The sequence below is a fragment of the Danio rerio genome, chromosome 23 (genome assembly GCF_052040795.2).
Source record: "Danio rerio strain M-AB ecotype USA chromosome 23, GRCz13ab, whole genome shotgun sequence".
Classification (NCBI taxonomy): Eukaryota; Metazoa; Chordata; class Actinopteri; order Cypriniformes; family Danionidae; genus Danio; species Danio rerio.
Genome location: NC_141043.1, coordinates 10,814,222 through 10,840,190, shown reverse-complemented (window position 1 = coordinate 10,840,190; position 25,969 = coordinate 10,814,222). Strand labels below are relative to the sequence as shown.

The window sequence follows — 25,969 nt, the reverse complement described above, 5'->3', positions numbered from 1 at the left end:
TCAAAAGTAAAATACCAAAATGCATTGGAAAAGAATCTAAAATACCTAAAGATGAATCTGTTCGTGAATCACACTGCAATGGTTGTTTTTCATTCTTTAAAACCATAGTTCATGAGACTACTGCATTTTTAACTCTATGAATCAAGACTGTTCAAATGAAAAGTCATTGGAAGTTTATATTTTACCCACTGCCAATCAAAATCTGTAAACACTTCAGTAGTTTAGAATAAATAGACCACATTGGTTGTCTCACCTTGCTCTCTGGAGATGCCAGGTTTATACCAAAATCGTGAGCTGTCCTGCACAAATTTCACACTGACACGGTTGCCAATCTCACCCTCCACACCAACTTCAACCTGACCAATGGGTACGGCCAGCTCCCCTACTGAGGGCGAGAATGTAACATGGTGCTGCCCAGAGGGCTGGTGACTCATGGATGCCCTCAGTGTTCCAGACCTCCCATTGGGTGAGCCTGGGAGGCCGGATGGGCGGCGTTTCTCTGGGAGAGGAGGCTGTGGGACGGAGGATGATGGGCACCCTGGGTAGGAGCCTGGTGGAGGAGATGGAGTACAGCAGGCAGGAGAGACTGGGAAAGTGGGAGTAGAATTAGAACTGGCATCCATACTGTGTCCTGCAGAAAGTGAGGTTTCAGAGCCCAACATCAACTTCCTGCCCAGTGTGGCAAATCCAGGCACTGAAGGTTCAGGGGAAGAAGAGCTCTCGTGGTCACCAGCAGGTGGCTGAGGGGATGCAGGTGCTGAAGAAGCAGGTTTAGGGGCATCTGATTCAGGAGATGGTGGTACTCCATTGCTTTGCATGTGAGCTGGAATGGACTCAGCCAGGACTGGAGAGGAGGGATGTGGGGAATGTGCTGGTTTTATAGTCTCAGTTGATTGTGGCACCATTTCCACTGTGGGCAGCACTGTAGCAGCAGTAGGCGAGCAATTTGCCTGTGGTTGGGTGGATTCTGACTCGGGCGTTAAGGGGGGTGAGTGTTCTGTTGCAATTTGTGGGGTTGGAGGTGTTGTAGGAAGGGAATGAGCTGCAAGATGTTGGGCAGTGGTGGGTGTGGTAGGAAGCGGGTTAATCTCAGGAGTCTCTGGACTGGAAGAGAGTAGAGTTTGCCGTGATCCTGCATTGGTCATGTTGGGCTGTATGGTAGCTGGATGCGGCCTGTTGAGGGAGTGAGCAGAACTGCTTTCACTGTTCCCCTCTCTTGAGTCATAGTCACGGACACTCAGGCTTGGACTGAAAAATAAAGAGAAAGCCAGAACAGTATTAAATGAATACAAGAAATTACCATAGTGGTAGACCCTGCTGCTGGAGAGCTAAAAAAAAAAACCTTGCATGTTATTTTTAAGTAATAGTACACCTTGATTAACTGGTACAGAGGTCAAGGTTCCGGTGGTTGATCTACTGATAAATGCAGCTGCACATTACCTTTCCTGGGTTCGTAAAGGGCTGCTTGTGTGGACTGGTGTTGGAGGTCCTGAAATATCAGAGGGTGTTGAATATGGAGCATGTGGATGCATCCGCCGGAGGGATCCATGGGTAATATGATTACGCCATCCTATGCTATCTGCACCAGGGCAATCTGATAATGATAGGGTAAAGACTTGTAAATAAATTTGATCATGCACAGATGAAAATGGATGCAGACGAAAAATATACAGTCTTTTTAGCATGCTTTCAAAAGCTTCACTAATAGTCCAGTACTCTGCAATAACTAATTAGAGTTAAACTGAAACAACTTTACCAGTCCTCACCTGTATTTGAGTCAGAGGTGAAATGCTGAGAATGGGGGTCAGTTTGGTTTTCTGTAGGTCCACTGGCATGGTGCACCGGGCCGGGGCAGGAGGCAGATGGAGGCGGAAGAGGAGACGTAGACTCAGACTGGTAACCCGAGGCATATCCTCGACTCTCTGAGGGTGAAGGCTGGTAGGGGGAGCAAGGGCACGTCTGGTGTGGTGTCTGGTAGCCACTGGAGCTGCTGCTGTATTTAAGATCCAGATGGGCATGAGAGTGAGAGCGGGAGGGTTCTGGGTATGCAGGATGGCCTGCTGGGAGTGGATCAAAATTAAACGCAGGTAATTCATGACCGTGGGGCCCGTATGGGGATACAGTAGCCCTTCTGTGCCAGTATTCAGCCTCACGTTCTCTCTCCCACTGTAGTTCTGCATCTCTGTCTCTGTCCCAGTGAAGAGACATCTCTCTTCCTCTCCTTAGTCCTGGCTCCCGCTCCCATATCTCTGCCCCTCTCTGCATGTCAGCCTCTCTTGTCCGTCTTAACCCATTATCCCGGTGAAGCTCTGCCTCTCTCTCCCAGTGTATTCCATCCTCTCTGTCCAAACGTAAAGTGTGGAACTCTTCTCGTCGTAGAGCACAGTCTCGACAGGGGCAGCCGGGTGTCACTAGGCCATCTATCATCATGACATCATGGTAGGGTCCGCTGGGTTTGGGATGGTGTGAATGATTGTGATGATGGTGAGGATATGAAATGTACTCATCTGGTCTACAAAGCAGTCGGGGGGACAGACTGTGTGGATGAGAATTGATCTCTTGGGATGGATATGGATACAGGTGGCGAGATGGTCCCTCTGAACAAGTGCGATGCAGGTAGTGCTGTGGACCTTGCTGGCGGTCCCAGAGCAGGTCTGGAGGAGGAAGGGATTGGTGAGGATGGGTGCTGTGATGTTGGCAAAGTCCTATGACAGATGACATACCTGGAGACAGAGCCCCTGTGTGTCCATTAGTGGTGGTGGGCCGATCAAGGCAATGGCCATTGGGTAAATGATGAAATCCATTACATCCAGGCTCAGCACAACCCTGAGATCGGTAACCCACACGACAAGAACATGAACGGCCTAACCTCAGAGACCCAGTTCTTTCAGGAGGCAAGGAATCACCATCATCCAAAATAGCCGTCTCTCGGTCACGGTCTCTCAGTCCATCGCCTTCAATCCCACCCAATAGCCGCTCAAGCTCCTCCCTCTCTTGCTGAGTAGGCGGGGCCGGTCGAGTCGGTTCATCGAGTCGATCAGGAGGAACAGATGAGTGTCCGGAATCAGTGCTAACAGACAAAAGCTGACTTGGTCTTTCCTCAGAGCTTCTTGCAGGGCTTCCATTGGTCGATGGCAGAGAGGAGCAGCCAGCAGCAGCGCGGCGCTTTTTAACCTGTGCATACAAGCTGCCATCTACAGGGCCACGTGTATGAGCAATATCTGGAGAGAAGTAATTGCAAGATCAATATTTGATGCATAAAATAATTTTAATAATCTATACTTTATATACTTTGATTCCACAATTTTAAGTCATTATGAAATTTAAAGTCTACATTTATTGAATTAAAAATATAGTAAAAAACATCAGTGTAAAATATTATTTCAACCTATTAAACAAATTAAACTAAATGTTTTCTGTAACACTTTATTTTAGGTTACAATTCACAGTAATAATAAACCATTAACTAGCCCTACTAGTTTAATAAACTACTAATTAGTAGTAATGGGAAGTTCCAATAATTTTACTGACTCTGACCTTTGAGTCTTGTTCATTGAGATGAATGAATCTTTTTTTCGAGTCATTTTGTACAATTTGCCAAAATATTATTAAATGTTACGAGTTGCTTCCAAACTCATCTACAAGCTCGAACGTTGATCACACTACAAACATGTCAGCTCACCTTTTCTGACAGGTCTTCAAACTAGAGTGATTCGTTCATGTCGTGCTGACAGTCCCATATACGCTTAACCAGAGAACACAGTCCAAGCCGAATAAAGCCATGATTAGTTCACCTTTTGAGTCTTCTGGTTTTTAAATTATTCGTTCATCACGTCACATGACAGCATGTAAAAAGAGATGACTCAAACCCAAGGGCTCGAGAGATGAATGGATCAAATCTTCTTCCGGCTCTTAATGCATATGATTGGCTTCTGTCTTTCATGTGATGAACGAAGGACTCAAATCGAGGACTCGAAAGATGAACGGATCAAATCTTTTTCCAGTACTAAATGCATATGATTGGCTTCTAACCTTCACGTGATGAATGAAGGACTCAAATCGAGGACCAGAGAGATGAACGGATCAAATCTTTTTCCAACTCTAAATGCATACAATTGACTTTTGTCTTTCATGTGATGAACGAAGGACGCAAATCAAATACTCAAGAGATGAACGGATCAAATCTTTTTCCGGCTCTAAAGGCATATAATTGGCTTCTGTCTTTCATGTGATAAACGATACTTGAAAGAAGACTCGAAAAAGCAACTATTTTTCTACTCCACCAGCACAAATGTGCACACGCGCAAATGAAACAAATCACTCCCTGAGAGGACTCCTCCCTGAGTCAGACAAAAGATTTGCTTAAAATGAACGAATCGATCAAGAACGACCCATCACTACTAATTAACTGTTTATTATTAGTTAGCAAGCTAGAAGTTAGGTTTAGGTTTTGGGTAGGATTAGCGAAGCAGAATAAGATCATACTTTATAACTACTAATGAACTTTTAATATTGAAATAACAGACGGGTAATAAGCCAGTGGTTAATAGCATAAGTTCTGAACTAAACTAAAGTGTTACCATGCTTTCTACCTTATTGCTTTTTAAAAATGTAATTTAATAAAATGCTGGCTGAATTTGTAGCAGCTATTACTCATTTTCCCATGATTTCTCAGAAACCGTTCTTGTATTCTGATTCTGGAGTATTTCAACAGTTCTACTGCTTAGTAATTGTGTTGAGCTAACTGGTTTACATGAGATTATTAGTCTTTTGCAAAAGTAAAACTTTTATAGACAATTTCATGCTGAACAAATGCATATATTTATTTTAAAAAGCCAAATGTATTATAAAACAGTACGTTCCCTCTGAATGCTTGCATAAATACCAGTGTGTGGTTGTATGAATGAATAGTAGTACCCTCTAGGCTGTCCTGATGCCTCTGATTGAAGTTCTCATATGAGTCCCAGCGCACCACTGGATCATTTGTGTTATAGTCCACACTGACAGCTGGATCATTCCTTTGGCTCACTCTCCCTGAATAAAACACACACACATAATGTGGCCCTGTCATTTTAATGGAAATTCTGCACATTAGCTCAAGGAAGAAAACTATTTGTCAAACAATGTCATGGTCCCTGAAAGAGAAATTAAAAGGTTAGTAAGATCATCTGCAGTTTGAGCAAAGTTTTACATTACCTTTAATTTTCTCAGGCCCAGATGAAAACACAAACTCCACTATGGCATCAGGGGGAAATTTGTCATCTACAAGAAACAATAGGAACTGAGAGTGTTCATCATTGCAATAATATTTTTCATTAATAATGGGCTTTGTCAATTCTTAATAATATATTTAATAACCTTTCCAAATGAAACACTATGTAAAAACATTTCTGATTATAATGGAGATTCATATGTAGAAATTTCCCAGAGTTTTACAAGCAGTTGAAGCTGCCTCCTATTCTCATATGTAAGCCCATAGAGAATCCATTATCACATGAAAATCTGTATCGCATCTCAATTATGCAGCTGCGTTGCGCAGGTGCTACCCAGTGGGAATGAGGGCAATAATTTACAGCTCAGCTAAAAGAACACAGACCACCGAAATAAAAAAAAAAATAGACATCATAAAAAACCAAGCTCAGCTGATATCCCGAGGCCATTTCTGCTCAAGGCAGTCAGAACTGGACAGGCAGCTCTGGTTTTATTGCGAAAATATACGAGCTTGGCATCTGACTTCTGGCTTGTTCCACCAGGAATGTACCTGAACAAGCTTCATCCAGTTCCCCTTTGCCGAACCAGAGCTGAGCTGCATGAACGGTGCATGTATGAAACTGCAGTCGAAACACTGAGTCTCTCTCAGCAGACTCCACTCGCCTGTGATAACACTTCACCTACAGGACAGACGGAAAGAGAGACCATAAAAATGAAAGACAGCGAGATTAGAGTGATGGAAATGTCTATGTTTTTGACAGTTGTAATATGTCAGGGTCAGAAAAAACAGGCCTGCATACCATGATGTCTCCTTTCAGGAGCAATGCAGGCTCAATAGTAATGATCAGCCGCCTGCTCGCAGAGCCCTGCAGATCACTATAAAAACACAGAAAACAAAGAAATAAATTAATTTTTGTCATTTCTTGAAGACAAAATGAAAATATACATCGACCTTTAGTACAAAAGGTTGTTGCTAGGCATATTGTAGATGGTTTTACCTGGTCTCCATGAATTACACTTGCTATGTTACTACTGAATTCTTCAAACATATAACAATGTGTTCTTTTGAGTTGGTTTCAGCAATTCAAAACAGCTCATCAAACAGAACTTATGGGGTAGTTTATGGTAACTCCTAAACACATTTGAACTACCTTTGGTCCTTGACGATTATGCAATCGGTGACATGCAATTTCTTCCCTCCAATTCATTTATCATGAATTCCAGAGGGGCCAGACAAGACAACAACAACTCTATCCACATGAATACACTGGACAGTTGAGTAGCAGAGCTGGTACAGATGTATCCGCACCTGTACGATCTCTCACAGAGAAATTTTAAAGACTCTGAGGGGTCACACACCAGATGAGAAGCCCACCTCACTCACCATATTTTTTCGATGAGTTTGCGCACTCTGGTCGCGGTAACACTTCTCGCAAAGGCTGTTTTGCAGATGTTTAAGAAGCTATTCTCTCTCAACATTGTAACTAGGGGTATATGCGAGCAGTTACACATTTACAACTCTGCCCCCTGTATCACTCAATCTTTGTAAACTTCTTTTTGGCCTCAAACAAAAAATAACTTTTTGTTGTTAGAACATTCTGGATATTTATAGGGTTTTCCGGGATGTTGGTACGAGATTATGGGTGGTTGTGAATAAAGGTATCAGGTAGTGACTCTGGGGGCAGTGTTTGTGCATAAAGGCACTTCATGAAACTGATTCAAATACTTCTGAGACAAGTGAATACAACAAGTGAGTGTTTACAACAGAGGTGTGAACCTACACTGGTCTCACGGTTCGGTTTGGTTACAATTATCATGTCATCGATTCGGTTCTATTTGATATCTCTGTGCATCAAGGTGCGTTGGCGATGCTTTCTATACACAGTTTTATATTTGTTGGGGCTATAACAAGCTGTCAGTATAAACACACACACATAGACACACAGCACCAAGCAAGCGACACACAGAATCACACTCTCTCTCATTCACACACATAAACACACACAAATGTGCTTGCTCGCTCAGGAGCGATATTGTTAAACCACCTGCTCCTATTCAAATTACACCGAGTTACCGACCGCTCCCGCGCTTTATTCGGAAATTTATTTTCGCAACACAAGAAATCTGGAACAGCCACGGGAATGCAGACCTCTATCCATCGCTGTAACAGCCGAGAGGAGAGGAAAAGTCACACCAGCAGGTCAAATGCGTCACAGTGAAAGAGAGAAATGGAGTTTATTTTCATTCTCTCAATTGCAGTGAAACAGGGGCTTCTGCTGTAAGTGTCAGTAAGAGACTGTCTAGCAAACACACACGCAATGAATTTGTGCAAAGTTTCTTGGAGCGTTGTAAATACTGTGTTTATCTTTATGAATAAAGTTGTTGCATGTCCGCCGGTTCCGCCTTTGAATGAGCGAGTTTTAACTACTTGTACATTAAGATAGCGTTTAGAAAAAACAAACCACCGGCAAAAAACTCGACACAAAGGAACAAAAAACTCTGCTGCCAGAGCAACACAAACAGCACGCACATGTATAAATGCATGATTTAGCGCAAGGCATGCACCATGGGTCACATCAATCTCTTGAAGCAGAATTATAAACCAGCCTTCATTTGTAATAACAATTACATTTATTCATTTAGCAGATGCTTTTATCCAAAGCAACTTACAAATGAGAAATAAAGCAGCAACTCAAATCATCAGAGAATAGCAATATATTGATGTCATGAACAGTATTAGCTAGTTTAAGTTTTTTCATTAGTTTTTGTTTTATAGCAAAGTGTATAGGAAAGTGTGCCTCCTACAGGTGGTTTGACAAATCCACTCACCTGTGTGATGCAATCAGATTTGAACAATGTTTTTCCAGAAATATGGAATGTTTATAAGTATGTAAATGTTTAGTGCAAAACAATAGGGAGCGCTATTAATGGATAATAACTTAAGTATTGACTAAGTCAAATAAAAACCTTCACATACCAAAATGTCTGTGATAATTAGGACTATTAGTATTAAGCATCAAAAAAAAAAATTATGCTTGCCCAAGCAAATACCTCTATGCTTTTAATAATGAGAAAACGTTCACTCACTATATGCCAGAAGTATAGACAAGCTGCATGGACTGATAGATCTTCAGGAAAGGGAAGAAACCTGTCAAGAGAGTGAAGAAAAAGGCGAGACATGAAGGAGGAATTGGCTAAAACCCTCTGAGTGTCACTCCTCCACCACAAAATATTAAAAACAAACATGAAATGTGTGTGAATGTGAAGGAGGTTTCACTTAAGGAATGACAATACTCTCAAAAAGACATGTATGAGCTCAAGGGCTTATTCACTGTATGAATGATGTCAGGCAGTGATGTCATGAAAACATTCACTCACCATCATCTTCCTGGAAGTTGGGGATGGTAGGAATGAGGACCTGGTGGAGGAAGAGAGGACTGCTGTTCATTTTGATAGACCCTGAGAGAAGCCCTCCAAAGTACTGGATATACCTGCAGAGAGATATTGATGCAAAATAAAGTATTTCAAAAGCACAAAGGTTGGTGATGAACAAACAAAAACTTGTACCTGTTCTGAGAGGGCTGGAGAGAGGACGCTACTTTATCTTCACAAAACTTCCTCATGGCCAACGTGCTGAGCGCCTGATCTGCCCTGTGTGCACAAATGCATTGAAGACAGAGGAAATACAGATCAGAGACAAGTGGTTTTGTTCAAGACAAATTTGTCACTAATTGAAACTACATGACACAGAGCATTCATTATGATACACACAGTCTGTAATTCGACCAATGTGGAGAAGATGAACGTACCCCGCTGATATCTTGCTGTAATGCATATAGGCAGCAATGATTACACCGGTCTTTCCTTTGTTGCCCTGAAAAACAATAAATAACAATGAATACATGTATATAATTGATGTAACTAATGTTTAAAAATAAACTAATCAATCTGTTTTTTTTGCACTCAGATTGTTAAGTTTTGAACCTGCTTGTACGGTCTGTCAATTTGAGCAATAAGTACGTTGAAGGATCAACACAAATTTAAGAATGTCTTTTGGCAATTTGCTTTATTAGCATCAAGCTTGATGATCATCATCCGAAATAGCAGCTTGAACTTCAGTCGAAGAATATTTTCTAGACACATTTCATTGTTTTTTAATTAAATAGTAAATTCACTGATAAAATTGGCACCTTTAAGGTCTGTTTACCTTTTAAAATCAACTTCATCATCTTCACTGCCTGATAGATAAACAATATAAAGTGGGTCTCAGAATGTACAAGAAGCGCTGCATTAAATCACATTTTCCCCCGGCATGTCATTAAAATATGAACATTTGTTTTACTCCAGTATTTTCAATTGAGTTTCTGCACTAACCTGCTATTGCTGATGGGCGCTTGCATGTAAACGGCTTTCCATCTCGTTTTACACTTGAACAACTAAATGAATGTTTAAGTCTATTTAACGGATTATATTTTAATTACATTACAACATCAATGCTGTGAAGGAATTGAAAAAAGTCAACTTAACCGATAACCGAAACCGAAGTTTATCTGTATGGGAAAAAACACTAGCTGTGCATAAACCCTAAAGCATAGGTCTCAAAGTCAATTCCTGGAGGGCTGAAGTTCTGCACAGTTTTGCTCCAACCCTGATCAAACACAGCTGGTCCATCTAATGAAGGTGTTCTTGACTCTTTTGAACACCTCGGTTATTTGAATCAGTTGTGTTTGATTAGGTTTGGAGCAAAGCTGTGCAGAGCTGCGGCCCTCCAGGAATTGACTTTGAGACGTATGCCCTATAGCAGAAATGCCTAAAGTTGGCCCATGGTTACCTTTGATTTGGCCCGCCATGCCATCTGAGAATGGTTTAGAGATACACTTGTCATTTCCAGTAGTTGTTAAGCTACAAAAAAACTATGTGAAATGAAATGTTTCAATGTAAATAGTTTACATTAAAATTAATCAGATTTAATTTAGTAAATAGGACGCATAAAGGACAATGCAGAGACTTTGGTGAGCAAATCATTGCAAAGGCAGTTCTGGTTAACTAGTGTGTTCAGCATTGAACTCCACTGTGTAATACATGTGATTGTTTATGTTTTTATTGAAATAACTTATCATTTAAAAAGTTGTACTGCATTAGTTAATATGGGTACAAATATTTTGAAATGAATTAGGAATTAGCCATGGCAATTTTAATGTAAAATAATTTGATGTAATTATCTTCGGCCCACTGCTAATAATGTCTTTTGGCCTTTCATACGAAAAGGTTTGGGCCCCCCTGCCCTATAGGAATCTATATAATCAATGTGAAATTATCACATGTGAGCTTTTAATACACAATTTTTTTTCAAGTTTAGAAGTAATCACTTGATGGACAGTGCTTCTTTTGTCCATGTAATTCTTAAAACATATTTAACACCGGCTTTGCAATCTTCAAGACTTTTGAATCCAGATGAATATCATAAAAAAATTGGTATGTATCGGTCTTTCAGTATTTTCCCTAATCCTGCATGAACTAAATGCTTTAGAAATCAGACATGCTTTCCCCCAAACCCTATTTCCTTTTATTCAATCATGAAATTGAAAATATAATTAATATGACTAACCTATTTAACCTACAAGATGGTACACCGTCATCTCATCCCTGAGGGCATCAGCTCATACTCCATTGGGTTTGGATCAGTAATCATTTTAAAGCTCTGCTTGTTTACAAACCTCTGATTGCTCTCAATTATTTGATTGAATTGCTTTAGTAAATGTTCATGTGATCAAATGTCAGTCACAAAAGCCAGCTTCTCTCTGTCTACTGACTTACCACATGATCATTAAGGAGAAAAACACCAAAACAAGGTATTCATACGTCACCAAATCACTTTACAGATTTGCAAAACTGCGGTTGCCTTTCAAATATTCTTTTCATTTATGAAGCTTACACTGAAGACTTTCCATTTGTGACTAGATCACTGAAAACATATGGCAGTACTAGACAAAAACAAGTGACCCTGACATGAACTGTCCAAAGACTGTGACCTCTGACCTTACAGTGCAGAACGACCACATGCTGGGGGTCAGAGTTCAGCCAGTTCTCCATGGCTTTGCACATGGCACAGATCTTATCCAGCGGAGGAGAGTGCATATCTGGCCAGCCGAAGTCATGAACCTGACAGCGAGAAAGACAGACTTTCTTAATCTTGGGTGGTGTAATCAGGTCTTTAAAAGTTCAACCGCAAAGCAACCAGCAACATAAACAAACAGAATAGTAAAAACCGAGCCCCTACCTTTGGGTTTAAGCGGGTGATGTCATGCCTTCGCTCAGACAGATTTAATAACTGCGGAAAGAAAAAACAATAATGAGACTGCCTCTATTGCATTTACTTTATCTATGTTTTGTCCTTCCAGTCACACTGATCTGTTATTGTCCAGCGGAAATAGAGTATTTTTAAGACACTTGTCCATGTGGATGAAATTAAAGATGCTTAAAGTGCCTAACATGTGCTACAGACTTCGTGCTGCTAAAGACAAATGTTACATTGTACAATCTTCATATTTATTTTAACAAAGACAGCAATACATGATGACCAAACCAAACATGAAATAGTGTTTGAGTGCAATCTCGATGAATGTAATTGTTAAACATTTCTGCTAAAAAAAAAGCGATGCGCCAGAGAGATGGCATGATCAATTTATTAAAGAAGTTGTTCACTTCCAGCTGATGGTCATAATTGACCTTCACAGTGATGTTTTTCCAATTAGTGTATGGAAGTCAATGTTTGGATACCAACATTTTTAGAAATATCCTTTGTGTGTGTGTGTGTGTGTGTGTGTGTGTGTGTGTGTGTGTGTGTGTGTGTGTGTTTGTGTGTGTGTGATTTTAGCAATTTCCCTACAAATTAGTTAGTTGGATCTAAGACCTATTGAAAATGAAAATGGCAGAATGAGCCAGATCAGGAATAGTCAACGTCAGTCCTGGAGGGCCTTTGTCCTGCAGAGTTTTGCTCCAACTTTAAGAAAACACACCTGAACAAGCATATCTATGTCTTTAAGATCTCTAGAAAGCTACTAGCCGGTGTTTTTGCACAAAATTTGAGCAAAACTCTGCATGATAATGACCGTCCAGGACAGAAATTGATCACCCTTGATCTAGATCAGCGTTTCTCAACCACATTCCTGGGGGACCACCAGCTCTGCACATTGTCCATGTGTCTCCAGCCAAATGCACCTGATTCAGATCATCAGCTCATTAGCGTGAGACTGGAAAACCTGCAATGGGTTTGACAGACAAAGGAGACATCCAAAACATGCAGTGTTAGTGGTCCTCCAGGAATGTGGTTGAGAAACACTGATTTAGATTAATGTGTATCAAGGGTGACCAATACTGCTTATAGAGTGCTAATCTCTTGCTGATTTTAGCTCCAACCAGAATTTTTAATGCAGAGTTTACAATGCACAATTTTAGCTCTGGTTTTCACCCATCAACAAGTTTTGTGAAATTTCAAATGCCTGAAACCAATGGGAAATCAGTTAATCTTTATGCACGAGATAGTCACGCAGTGTGAATTATTCAAGACTGTGAGAATGACTGTGAAATAGCTGGCATGCTAAATATCTGGACCGGTCAGTGATTTAAAATTCTGCTGTGTAAAAAATGTTCTGAATGAAAAACACATCACATTGACCAACAGCCAATGAGAAAGTAAGATTCAGGACAGCAGGGAGTTTGGGGAGGAGTTATTGACAGGAACACAAATTTGGTTGTAAGAGGCTCATTATCTGTTTTATTTGGACCCAGGAAATCAAACAAAGTTTGAAAAAACTGTAACTTTAGCCTTACGCAACCGGGTACTATCAAAGTCCCTTTAAGGCAAGTCATTTCACTTGGCGGCCATCTTTGAACCACCTCTCCGGCAGTATGCCCGGGAATTCTGTTGGAATGGGAAAACATCAAATTCTCCAAACCTGCTTGCCAAGCTTTCAATTAAATTCCATATTACGAATAACCAATAAAATTAAACAACAACTATTTCTATTTCATTACATTTCTAAATGTTCGTACCACACAAAATCTGCAGAAACTCACGTTTGGTCTGAACCCCTCCCCTAGAGAATTGTCATTCTATAGCGATCTCTGATTGGCTCTTGTATTAGAAGGCGGGGCTTCATTCGCCATATTGACTGTTACACTTTTCCCCATTCAAAAGTATACGAGTGACATGTCTTGTATATTCTATAGTCTTTGGTACTATTTCCAGTCTGCACGAGCATTTTTATCCATTCTTATGTGTGTTTGGTTGTGAAATGTATTTTGCAAGCCAGGTAGAGTTGTCAGCGATTCCTCCTACAGTAAAGTCATGAGTAGGGCTGCATGATTAATCGAAAAAAGATCACGATCATGGTTCGACCCTACATATGATCTTAAGTCAGCTTTTGTACGATTCAGCCAATTATATTTTCAAGGTCAGAAGAGAAGCTTAAAGCCGGTGGTCTCAACTGGCGTTAAAAGTGTCACATACTTTATTTATAAAGTATAATTCACCAAGAAATGGCATTTCTGTCTAAATGTAATGAATTCGCGGCCGCAAAATCACACTTGAGCTGACCGCATCCGCAAGCTGTTTGTTTACTACCCAGAACACACCAATGACGCCTTCTTTAGTGAATAGAACCTGCATAGGCTTTGATTAACAGGTAATAAAGTTGTAAATAATGTTCAGTTTGTTGCAATCGTTTGAGAGCCGTGCTGTAGTATGATTTGCATGTGTGTTAGGGTTTTTTTTTTCTCAGAGTAATGGCAGCCATGAGCCGCACTCAGATATGAAAGTGAAGCCGGCGCATTCATCATATAAATGATCATAACGCATTTTAGAGTTATGATTACAACAAGCATTTGATAGGTTTTTTTCTTTCATAGCTAACACACAGTGTTGTGCATGAAAATAAATGTTTACTGTGACCGTATATCTACCCTAGCCTATATAATGTTGAATATAATGCAAGGAATCTGATAATGACAAATGTCTCATTTTACCCGTGAAAACAAATGGTCTAATAATGTTGTTAATGACAAATGACAAGCACATGTCTCAAACATAATAATTCAGCTTTATAATTATGAATAGTTGTATTCTGATATCATCATTTTACTGTGAAGTAAAAACCAGAACATGTTTAAAGCCTATTTAAGTCCACCATAATGACAAAAATGTAGCATTTTCAGCAAAAGTATACCTACTGTACACATAGGCCAAACAATATTATTGTTGTTTCACCATATGTTTGAGATTTAACAATAGTAATAGCTTACTAATATTAGCCTTTATTTTACATCTATAGAATCGTGGGAAAATCGTGATCTTGAAAAATGCAGCCATTGGCTCGTTTCTCTGTCAGTCAAACTTCTGGGAAGAAGGAAGTAGCTTCTGACTGAGCAGTGACTGAGAAATGCAGACGCCCAAATCACTCGGCTTTGTTTAGATTTTAGTAACTATAACTTTGACTTTTTATTCAATTTTTCTGGTCTCGTTTTATCTGTAACACTGTAAGCTATAAACGGCGTTTTCACGTGTGAGTACCATGGTAAAACGGTGTAAACAAAAGGTCTCCGGCAAAAATGGTGACATAAACAAATGAATAACCATCCATAATTCAACACTATTGTGTTGGTGGACTAAATGTGTTCGATGGGATGTTTTTCTGTGGACTCTTACCTTTCAAAATAAACTGTAATGTACAATGTATGTGCAATGAATGTGTGTTGCTATTACATGATATGTACGCCATATCTAATAAGAATTTCTGCAAAACTTACACAAATTTAGCAAATACATTCTTTATAAGTTTCCACTGAAAAACAATTAGCTGCAATGGGTGCTTAGGGGATGTAGCTTTAAACTGATGTAGAGTTTTTCAAGACTACTCTTGTGCTTTTTGAATCTTGTTATCTATTCATAAACATTGACATGTGGAAAAAACAGCACCTACTGTAAGTGCGACCTCATTGGAGTGCTGTGGAAGGGGTTAAGTAAAAAAAATTGTGATTCACATTTTAGCCAGATTCGTGCAGCCCTAGTCAAGAGTGTGTAATGTACTGTCACCGACCGACTGTACAAGATGAAAACAACTGCGATTCGACAGCTTTGAAAATCATGCAATGTCAACTCTGCATGAAGTGAACTGTGCCGATTGGGATTTGGTTCAGGTGTGTCTAATACGCTCTGGGTGACGTACCAGAAACTTGTCTTGGTGTTTGGACTTGAGCATGGCTGCCACCTCTCTGAGGTTGAGGCGGTAGCGCTGTTCCTCCAGCAGAGGAGGAAAGAAGACTGAGATGATCCTCTCTGTGATGTATGTGAGGTCGAAATCATAGTGTCTCTCCATCACTCTGTCCATCACCCGATCCACACTGAAGCTCCTGAGAGAGAGAGAGAAGTCAAATGACTTAACACTAGAACTATTGAGGCATCTTTTTAACCATTTTTAAACTTTGTAATTCAATAGCTTTATTAAAATTTACTAAAAATCCTAATACTTTGACTGAACTAAATTAATTGAGTAAACTCGTAGCCTTAATTTAATGGAGTCTCCCAAAACTTGCATATTTAAGTTTATTTAACTTGCCGGTTTTGTAGACTATATTTAAATTGTTCAGTTCACCAAACTTAGTGCTAAGTAATATAATTATAATTAGCCATTTATTAACATTATGATGAATAATTATACCTGAAGCCATTTGTTTTCTGATTTAAAAGAAGACCTTGCACTTAAAAGGTTGCACATATTAGAAATTTACAGTCAAGGCTACATTTGTGAAAATGACCTATTTTTTCAAAGGATTAATTATTATATTATTTTGAGCTCACTACAATAGAAATCTTAAGTTTATGCATTTTCATGGTGCATAAGTTAAATTAACCCATATTTTTAAGCGAAAGGACCAAAATGCTCAATTTTAAGTTATGTTTACTCAACTTTACTTAATTGTTTAAGTAAAGACGACATTAGGGTTTACAGTGTAGAGCCCATATAATTATAGTAGCCTAACTTATTCTAATTGTGTGTACATTTTATTTTAATATTGTCATTTTAATTGATTGACAAACACAAGGGTTCTTCTTAGTATTCTTACCCTGTATGTCCATAAACTGAATGAATACATCCGCTACTTTGTCTTATGCGTTTGACTATGCGAGCCTCTGTTGCCTAGCAAACAAAAACATAACTTTCTGATAGCAAAAACATCTCTTGACTTCAGTGATGTCTTTACACATTCAAAAACAACATTTTCACAGCAGTAAAAACAATGCTGCTCTCCCGCACGCTGGAACAAATGAGGTGTGTACATTCTGGGGTGGTCTAATAACTTGTACACAATTATAGCCTATATTACAAAAAACATGGTAATTTTAGGGTAATAACTTTATAAAATATGAAGCTTAATTCTAAGACCTTAATAGAAGCTTTGAAAGTAAATATAACATGACAAATTTTACAGTTTTATTCATTACTTCATTAATTTTTTCTTTGGCTTAGTCCATTATATATTAGGGGTCGCCACAGCAGAATGACCCGCCAACTTACAGTATCCAGCACATTTTACGCAGCGGATGCCCTTCCAGCTGCAACCCATCTCTAGTAAACATCCATACACAAATCATCATCATTTACATTCATACACTACCCAATTCACCTATACCGCATGTCTTTGAACTTGTGGGAAACCAGAGGACCCAGAGGAAACCCTCGCGAACGCAGGGAGAACATTGAAACTCCACACAAAAACACCAACTGAACCAGTCGAGGCTCGAACCAGTGACCTTTTGGCTGTGAGGCGACAGCACTACCTACTGAACCACCGCGTCACCCTATACAATCTCATAATCTTATTTAATCGGTCAGAATGACCACTATGGCCATTCTAGTAGTTATAGAATTCTGGTGCTTCAAAATTAAAACCTACAACAATTTCAACCATGATTTCATTAATCTTTAAGATATTTACAATATATTTTGAAACACAGAAATTGGTCTGTATGATCCAGTAAATGTTATTATATTGGATGTCTGGAGTTTATTCTGAGACTAGTGTTTGACTGGACACAGCTGAGCTAAACTAACCATGCTCCCTGACACATATTATCTCTCTGCTTTTCACCACACTGAGGCCAAAAGGGATTTTTGACTTTTCACATCAAATCCGAAGGGAATAAAGCCCTGCTGAGATGAGCTAACTCATCTGAGGTAAGTAGAGATTAGCAGAGGAAATAAAGTCTCAGAGCTCGAGCATGCTGAACCGCTCCTGCAGCGTTCGCTGATCTTCATGCTTTGAGATTTGATGCTTTAAAAGCTTTCGTCCTTCCCTGCCAAACGTACCTCGGGAGAGTGTTCCTCTGTTTGGTGTAGGTCAGAGACTTGGTTGAGCCCTGGAAAAACGACAAAGTAAGATTATAACATTGTGTTTGGACACAGTAAACTTTTGTCTAGATGACTCTGTGTGTGTTTTGTTTATTGATTTTTGTTCTTAATTTCGGTTCTGCTGTTAAGGAGATGCATGTGTGTGATGTGTAAACAGATAAAGGCCACTGTAAGAACTGAAGCACTGTCTGAGGCCCAACAGCAAAATGAAGAACAGAAGTCATTGAGGAGACAATAGAGTATAACAGTTCTGATTTAACTGTGCATTTGAGCCAGAAACAGAAAAAGGGTCACTGAAGGTTTACATCCATCTCTGGGACAATAAAATAGTGTCTCAATGACATCTGATGTCATAGCAGAAGACTCAAGTGAAATAAAAATCAAATATCATAAAATATAATCTCAAGCAGTTTTCTAAATTAAGAACTGTGCTGTGTTCATCATTAATTAAAACTAAATATGAAGAGTTCAGATGCAAATGCTTCTAAGTGGTTTCTAAAAATCTTTTTTTTTTAAGTGTATGTTCATTCAGTTATTTCATTTTTATAGCCAGGAGTAGGTTCTTTTTGTTGCGTTTATGGTGAAATGACTGAATATGAGCATAGGAGGCTGAGTAAAATGCAAATGCTCATTTAAGAACAGTTCAGATGATATGTACAGTATACTGTAAAAAATGCTGGCTTCGACGTCGTTCCGTCATGTTGACCAAACACAAACTGATCAAGTTAACTTAATCGTTTTTTATACATTTAAGTGGTTTGAACTAGGGCTTTCAAAATTAGTGCGTTAATGCACACAAATATTTGAAATATTTAACGCATAAAAAAAATGAACACAGTTTTTCTTATTTCCTGTTGTGGCCGACTTGTGTTTAACGTGCAAAGAAATATGCATAAGACCAAGGACGTGCTCTTAGAAGGAAAGTTTCAGTATAAAACAATTAATATCGCATCATCAGGTTATCCAGCGTTTCCTCCAGAGTTTCATGCAATTTCTGGTGTTTCATTTTTAATCTTTAGACTTTAACTGCTGTTCAGCAGTTAACCTTTATTCTGCAACATATTGTTCATGCCCCGTGACAACTATTGGATAAAAAAATAAGAACTAACGCCTGTTTCACACCGCAAGCGTCAGCGGCGCGTGAGCAGCGCGTGAGCAGAGCGTGAGCAGCGTATATGTCGAGCAGTAGCAGCACGCAGGCGTTTGCCTTTCACACCAGCTGCGTCTGCAGCGCGCAGCTCTTCGGCAGCTGCTGCAGAGATCAACCTATCTGTCTATTCTATCTAGTTATCCATGTCTCTCTATATACAAATACACTTTTTAAACTTTTCATCTGCACCAAGGCCCCTCCTATGCTGTTTCTTTAACCTGCAAATGTTTATTTTACTAATTTTATAGATCAAATAGTACTGTATGCTTCTCAAGCTAACTTATATGAGAAGTGTCTACAGTCAGAGGACAATCGCCTGTGATATCATGTCATGTTTTTTGATTATCAAGTTGCTGTAGACCTAGTTATAATCATATTTATACAATATAGTTATAATGATATTTATACATGATCAAACAAGTATTACTTTCTCCGCTTCAGTGATGTCCAGCGGCAGAATAACAGCTTGTTAATTCATGCTCGTGCAGATGGTGAGACGGACAAAAGTAACTAATGCATGCCATTCTTTTACTTATTTTCGTGTTGTCAGATTCACAGAGCAAACAGCTCCCGGTAGGAATAATTCGAGTGAACATAAAACAAAGCCGATTAAAACGTTCTTTCTCTGCTCAGCTGCACAGAACACAGCGAGCTCACATAATCCAGCATGCGTGTCGAACTGCACTACCCACAATACACTTCGCTATGGACTACAAATCCCGTAAATATTCCATTTCCCCTCTCCTACAACACTAGTGTGCAACTTAAGCAAAACTGATAGTAAAATAGTTTTACATTTGGTTTTGTAGTTCGGGCTTAAATAAATGTTTGTTGCCGTTTTTAATCGTTTTAAGTTCATTTGATTGACTATATATAAACCATTTGACATTATTAACGCATTTATTGGGTAAAATTGCTAGTTTCTACTGTCATTCAATGTGTTTTGGTCATTATCAAAGCACTGTCACTTTAATTGAGCGTGAGCAGCGCGTCAAAAATAGACCCAGCGGCGAAACTATCGCTGCACTGCTGCTTCGGCGACGCTCACGCCTCGCTCTGACGCGCTGCTGCTGCGTGCGGTATGAAAGCTCTCATCTGTTAACATGGACGCCGAAAACACACGCGCTGCTCACGCTCTGCTCACGCGCCGCTGACGCTTGGGGTGTGAAACAGGCGTTATGACTGCTGGAAAAGTGTTATTTTAATGGTATTTGATACCACATGGCAAACGGGAAGAAAAACCTCCGCATTTCAGGACTCAGGTGGTTCTTTAACGTAATCAAAAATCACTGTTTACATGTTCGACTCTTAATCACAGTATTATGTTAATCATAAAATCAGAGTATTCGTTACCCATGTAAATGTACTCAGTGAAAGTGCCAGATGATGTCGCAAGCTGTCAAAGACAGCCCATTTCTCTGCCTTTAAGCTGATTCTATGCGCCCTCAAATGTTTCATTAAGTTTGACGTGTTTCCACCCTACACGCAACTTTTGTAAAGTGTCTGCTTCACATTGCTGTATCAGAATCCTTGCTTGTAAAATACAGCCATACTTTAGAACGCTTATGAACCCGATCGTGCGTGTTGAAATGCTGAGGAGGTTGAGGAGTTGTCACCGGGTGCGCTGTATTGCGCACGTTGTGTGTGTCTGTCTGTGTATGTGTGCATGTGTGTACTTTATAATTATTGTTCTCAACTCGCAATACAACTTTACAATAAGTACAATTGTTTGTATTCAATACTTTATTATTATTATTATAATTTTCCATATTTGCAATGCCTGTATTTTGGATTTTTTTGTAGTCCACCTAGAATCCAACATGGAAATAATTTTTGTTTGTTATTGGCATTGATTGTTTTGAAATTAAAATGGCACTTACATGCCAGTGTTTTTATTTTTGTAATAAATACAGCTTTTCGTGATTAATCATAATTAATTACAAAAAAAGTGTGATTAAGTAGTTAATTTTTTTAATCATTTGACAGCCCTAGTTTGAACATTTACAATTAAGTTGTCAAAAAAAAAACTTAAGAATATGTTTCAGCTGATTTTAAATAAGTAGTTTGAACCAGCAGCAAAAGTCTATTTTTATGTGTAGACTTTAATATTTAAACTCTTCATATATAAAAATGAATTAGTTATGTATATAGATGTGTTTTTGAGGAAAAGGGTTTTACAAAATAGTGTGGGAATTTCTAAACTACAGGAAGTGTCATGTGTCATTTAATGGGAGAGATAATAAAGGAGAGAAAAAAAAAGATCTTACCAGATGCTGAATGTGTCTAGAGGAGGATGTTCCCCTTCGCTGCAACAGATGAGAGGACAGATATAAGGTCATAAATAGAGTAACAACACAAAAACGTGCCCTATTTTACCCTCAGAAACATCCTGCAACACATATCACCCTCTGTTATATACAAACAATCAAGACACCCCTTATTATTTAAACTACTTTATAATTATATAACAATTTATATATGCCTGAATTTGATGAAACTATCAAATGTAAAGAAGTATCTCATGAAATGTACAGAATAAAACTTTTTATGAAACGGGTGCCAAAACTTTTTTGTATAAAAGGCCAAAAACCAAATATCATCGCAAGTGGTGGGCCAAAGATAAACATACCAAACTATATTACATTGATGTCCCATTGATAATTTCCTAATTTATTTCCTAATTTTCAAAATAAATAAAAAACGTTACTTTAAATCATATTAACTAATGAAGTAGAATTTTTTAAATGATAACTAAAAAAATCAGCCACATTTATAGCACACTGGAGTTGAATGCTGAATACAGTCAAGCAGAAACTGCCTTTGACTTGATTTGCTTACCAAAGTCTCTGCATTGTTGGGTAACAGTACATTTAATTGAAACATTTAATTTCAGTTTAACAATAAAACAAATGGCTACATTAAACTTAAATTGACAATCTCAAAACATCCCCATCATTCTTCCTTTCTTCTCAGAGAGATTGGTGGGCCAAATCAAAGGTTACCATGGACCAACTTTAGATTGCGGGCCCTAGTTTGGGCATGTTTACACAACATAACAGCATTTTGCCATTTTAATATGACTAAAATGATCTCTCAAATGGACTGATGGCACTAAAAGTCTCATAAGACACTTTCATTCATCTATTTCATAATTAGACCAATTATTTGATTTTATTATTCTAAAAGGATACAATAAATTTCTCCAATGTGGCAGTAAAAACATTTATCATTTCAAAAAAAGATTCTATTTTAAATAAATCCACTTCTTTTAAACATTTTTAATAAATTATTCATGAAACAAATGACCGCTTGCAAAAATATATGACTGAACATTCATCACAGTAATAACATATCAGAGACTAGAGTACGGATGCTGAAAATTCAGTTGACAACACAGGAATGAACCATATTTAGCAATCCAGTCACAACAGAATGCATTTATTTTAAATAGTAATAATATTCCATAATACTACTGTTTTACTCTATCCTGCATATTATATTACATATATTACTCTATACTGCATCTTGTTTCAACTGCATAGTTGGCAAATTTGTCGAGAAAATAATAATTCAAACCAAAATGTAAAAAAAAAAAACCTCAAAATATAAATGATTTTTTATTTGCTTTGCATCCCAGAAAATCAGTTTATTTTTGGCTATAGCAACAAGCGAATGACTAACAGTAAGAATGTAAAAGTGAGTAAACCAATGAGTAAATTAATGGAAGAAAAAAATAACAAAGATAATAAATGACGATACTAATTATAATAATAAAAAATAATAAAACAAATCTTACCAGCTCTGAGGGCTGCGCTGGGATGCAGGCCGTGTTGATCTGAAACGAAACAAAGGAGCAAGATTGAAACCCAAATTCAGCATCGCCTCCAGCATCCAACACAGATGCATTCGCTCACAACCCTGTCGCCTTTCCCCGCTCTGAACCATTCCATCCCGGGATGAGGGGAAGGGAGTGGTGAAGAGGGATCTGTTAGGATGGGGAGAAGGAAATGCTTCCCCAGAGCAACAGATAAGCAAGCTATCTACTGATAACACTGGGACTGGAGGAGAAGTTACAGTAGATGCGAGGGATTGTGGGTGAAGGGCAGGAACCAAACACACTAGCATGCACATTCCTCTCGGATGATCTCGTACAAAATAACAGCACACAACAACATCAATTGCGGTACAGCTTTGTGCGTGACGGACAAGCCTCACACTCCCAAACAGACCATGTTTACATGTCTACATGTTTTGGTGTACTGGGTAAAGGGGGAGGACACGTCACTACTAGGCAGTAAAGTCTCTGTGTGTGTGTGGTGACATTCACGCTTACATAACATGAATCGTTCCCCCTCCCCACACATCCGATCCACTGCCCGGTCCTGCCCTGTTTGTTTGGCCACAGGAAAAGGGCTGAGGCAGAAAGAAGTCACTCTGAAGCGCACAGACATTGCTCTAGGCCTTGACCTACCTCTCTCTCTCTATGTGTGTGTGTGTGTGTGTGTGTGGAGGGGGGGGCGGGTATTTGTTCTTGGGAGTGAGAGTTATTAAAAGATTGTATGTTTTTGTTCGACAAGACAATGAAGCTTAACTTATGAGCCACTGGAGGATGGAAGAACTTTTGGGGCGTTTGTTTTGCTGTTTGTGTCTCCAAATATAAGCAGGAGAGATGGGTATGCATTTTCACAAAACCAAAACGGGAGGTTTGTGGCTTTTAGCATGTCTGTTGGATTTGAGATCGTGTTTGTGCTAATGTGCAGTAGCCCGTGTTGGGCGAGCTACTTGAAAAATGTTGTGAGCTAAGCTATTACTCTACTTAAAATGTAGCTTAACTACACTAAAAGCTACCCCCTGGGAAATGTAGCAAGCTAAGCTAAAAGCTACATGGCAAAAGTAGCTTAGCTACATCTAAGCTATTTTTAAAATGTTCATTTTTAAATCGAAGCAACTTAAATTCAAGTCAATCATATTTTAGTGATTAATAAAATATATAAAGTATTTTTTGAGCACAGCATCAGAAATTAAGTTGATGCATCTTAACATGAACTTCTCAAGGTATGGTCACGAGGAATCCTGCTTAAGAAAGGATTCCTCTCCCGTCAGTCATCAAGTAAGTTTCGGTTGGCAACATCACCAACCAGAGGTGGCAGTAACGTATGAAAGTAAATCAGTTGCGAAACTCGAGAGCTTGCAAATGTAAATGTGAGCACTTGTGATAATAATATTTGTATGTGTAGGTTGAAATGTACACTTACAGCTCTGATGTGAACAGCTGAATCCCTCGATTTGCACACACACACAACAACCCACACACTTGTGTTTTAAATTGGAAGTTGCAGATTAATAGTTGTGTATTTGTAAAATGTCATTCACAAATACAAAGTGACAGACACACGTGTGCACGGCAAATTTGACTGCATCTTCGCTCTACAACCACAGGTCGGCACTCACAACCTCTCAGATTCGTCAGTACAACTACAAATCTCCCGCGCTCTGACTTTTGCTACACATCTCCCGCGATCTCTGTAGCAGAACTCATCTGTGCACTCGCAGATGCAGAGGCCTGAGCAGCGCTGGGCAGGGGAGGGGCGGGGCTGGTGTAAAGCTGTTTGATTGGCTGATGCCTGACCAATGAACAATGCCAGCAGCCAACAGGACTGAGGTGCAAAATAATCATTTCCCACGATTATTTTATTATTTAGGGTTTATTTAAACTCTTTTCTGAAGAGATTCTTGTTAAAAATAATAAATTCTGTGGAAATGTACATACCAGTAAAAGAGCAGCAAAGCCAGTTTATTGGCTAGAGCCAGCCAATGAGATGGGGCGTTTCTGTTTGTCAGGACACAGGGCAGCTCACGTTGTTGGAGGCCTCGAGCAATCAGAGGGTAAGTTATGATTTTTAATAATTATCTGTATGTTCAATACTGTTAGCTAAGCTAAGGACTGTGCTGGGTGCTTCTCTTGTTTGTTTTTTATATAAGAAACAGTTATGAGTTATCTAGGAGCTGCTTTCAATCATGTTATATGGTTCTAAAGATACGATTCAACCCACATGAAATAAGAAGTTGTAATAGTATTTATAGTAAATAATAGTACGTTTTTTAACCATACTAACTATAGTAAACTGTATTATACAGTATATATTGCAGTATCTACAACTTTGTTAATGAATGCAACAGCACACTGTAGTATTAACTAGCATGAACTTTAATAAATTGAAGTATATTTACACACACACACACACACACACATTAATAGCAATTAAAAATAACACTAGGCGTTTCAGTTTCTTACAGATCATACCGGTTTTTGTTATTATAACCTGCATCATATTTATCTATCCATCTATCTATTTACATGTTTGTGTACAGTGTGTCCTTTATATCACTTTTTTAATTATGAACGTTACTAACTATAGGTTATTTCTCAGTTTCCTGTAAGGATGGAGTGACAGGAGAGATCAGCATGTTTCAAGTCGATGAGGAACTCAGAGAAGCTGCATAGCTTGAATAGGATGTTATTTATGCTAAAGATGACATGATGATCCAGCTCATCTACAAACACTTCAAAATGATTCAGATCATTCTAGAGGAAGCCAACTTTATTTTCTCTTTTTACCTGCCAAGATGACTACAGATTTGAACAAAACACACACTCACCCACAAACACAACTTTTATTTTGACAATTGTTTAATGTAGTATTTTTACACTTTACTGTAAAGCAGGGGTGTCAAACTCAGTTCCTGAAGGGCCGTAACCCTGCACGTTTTTAGTTGCAACCCTGCTTCAACACACTTAAGTGAAAGTTTCAAACAAACCTGAAGGACTCAATTAGTTTGATCAGGTGTGTTTAATTAGGGTTAGAACTAAACTTTGCAAAGCTGCAGCCCTCCAGGAACTGAGTTTGACACCTATTCTGTAAGGGAATGTAATTTGTCAAATAAAATTTACAGTCCAAATAAGTGCAGTGCAAATGTCTAGTTACTTGTATTGAAATATTTCAGGGTTTTTCCTTGTTCATAATGAGATGGAGGTGGTAAATCCAACTTCATCATTACCCATCAAATGTTATCTCCTCTTTAATACTTTGCTCAAGCCTTAACTAATGGTCAGAAAGCAAGCCATTGTGTAAAGCTGGTTGATGCTCGCTGTAATAGAGAGAGATGATGACTGTTCAGCTTATGTTGCTTAACCCTG

The 25,969-nt window shown here is 38.8% G+C and overlaps 1 protein-coding gene across 15 annotated transcripts in view; it reads right to left on the bottom strand.

Annotated features, from left to right (window-relative positions):
* Positions 1-25,969, bottom strand: part of tns2a (tensin 2a) — a 117,509-nt gene that overhangs the window by 16,084 nt on the left and 75,456 nt on the right. For 11 of the 15 annotated variants that reach the window (XM_087306606.1, XM_087306609.1, XM_087306603.1 and 8 more), the window contains 17 exons: positions 22,568-22,606; positions 21,039-21,077; positions 17,580-17,629; positions 15,438-15,621; positions 11,492-11,542; positions 11,251-11,373; positions 9,021-9,085; positions 8,779-8,862; positions 8,590-8,702; positions 8,299-8,359; positions 6,012-6,087; positions 5,762-5,891; positions 5,197-5,262; positions 4,918-5,034; positions 1,767-3,221; positions 1,441-1,594; positions 254-1,248 (listed from right to left, as the gene is read on the bottom strand). In XM_087306606.1, coding sequence (XP_087162732.1) covers positions 254-1,248; positions 1,441-1,594; positions 1,767-3,221; positions 4,918-5,034; positions 5,197-5,262; positions 5,762-5,891; positions 6,012-6,087; positions 8,299-8,359; positions 8,590-8,702; positions 8,779-8,862; positions 9,021-9,085; positions 11,251-11,373; positions 11,492-11,542; positions 15,438-15,621; positions 17,580-17,629; positions 21,039-21,077; positions 22,568-22,606 — 3,802 coding nt within the window. The remainder of the gene's footprint in view (positions 1-253; positions 1,249-1,440; positions 1,595-1,766; positions 3,222-4,917; positions 5,035-5,196; positions 5,263-5,761; positions 5,892-6,011; positions 6,088-8,298; positions 8,360-8,589; positions 8,703-8,778; positions 8,863-9,020; positions 9,086-11,250; positions 11,374-11,491; positions 11,543-15,437; positions 15,622-17,579; positions 17,630-21,038; positions 21,078-22,567; positions 22,607-25,969) is intronic. The other 4 variants (XM_087306611.1, XM_087306607.1, XM_087306614.1 and 1 more) reach the window with 1 other exon arrangement.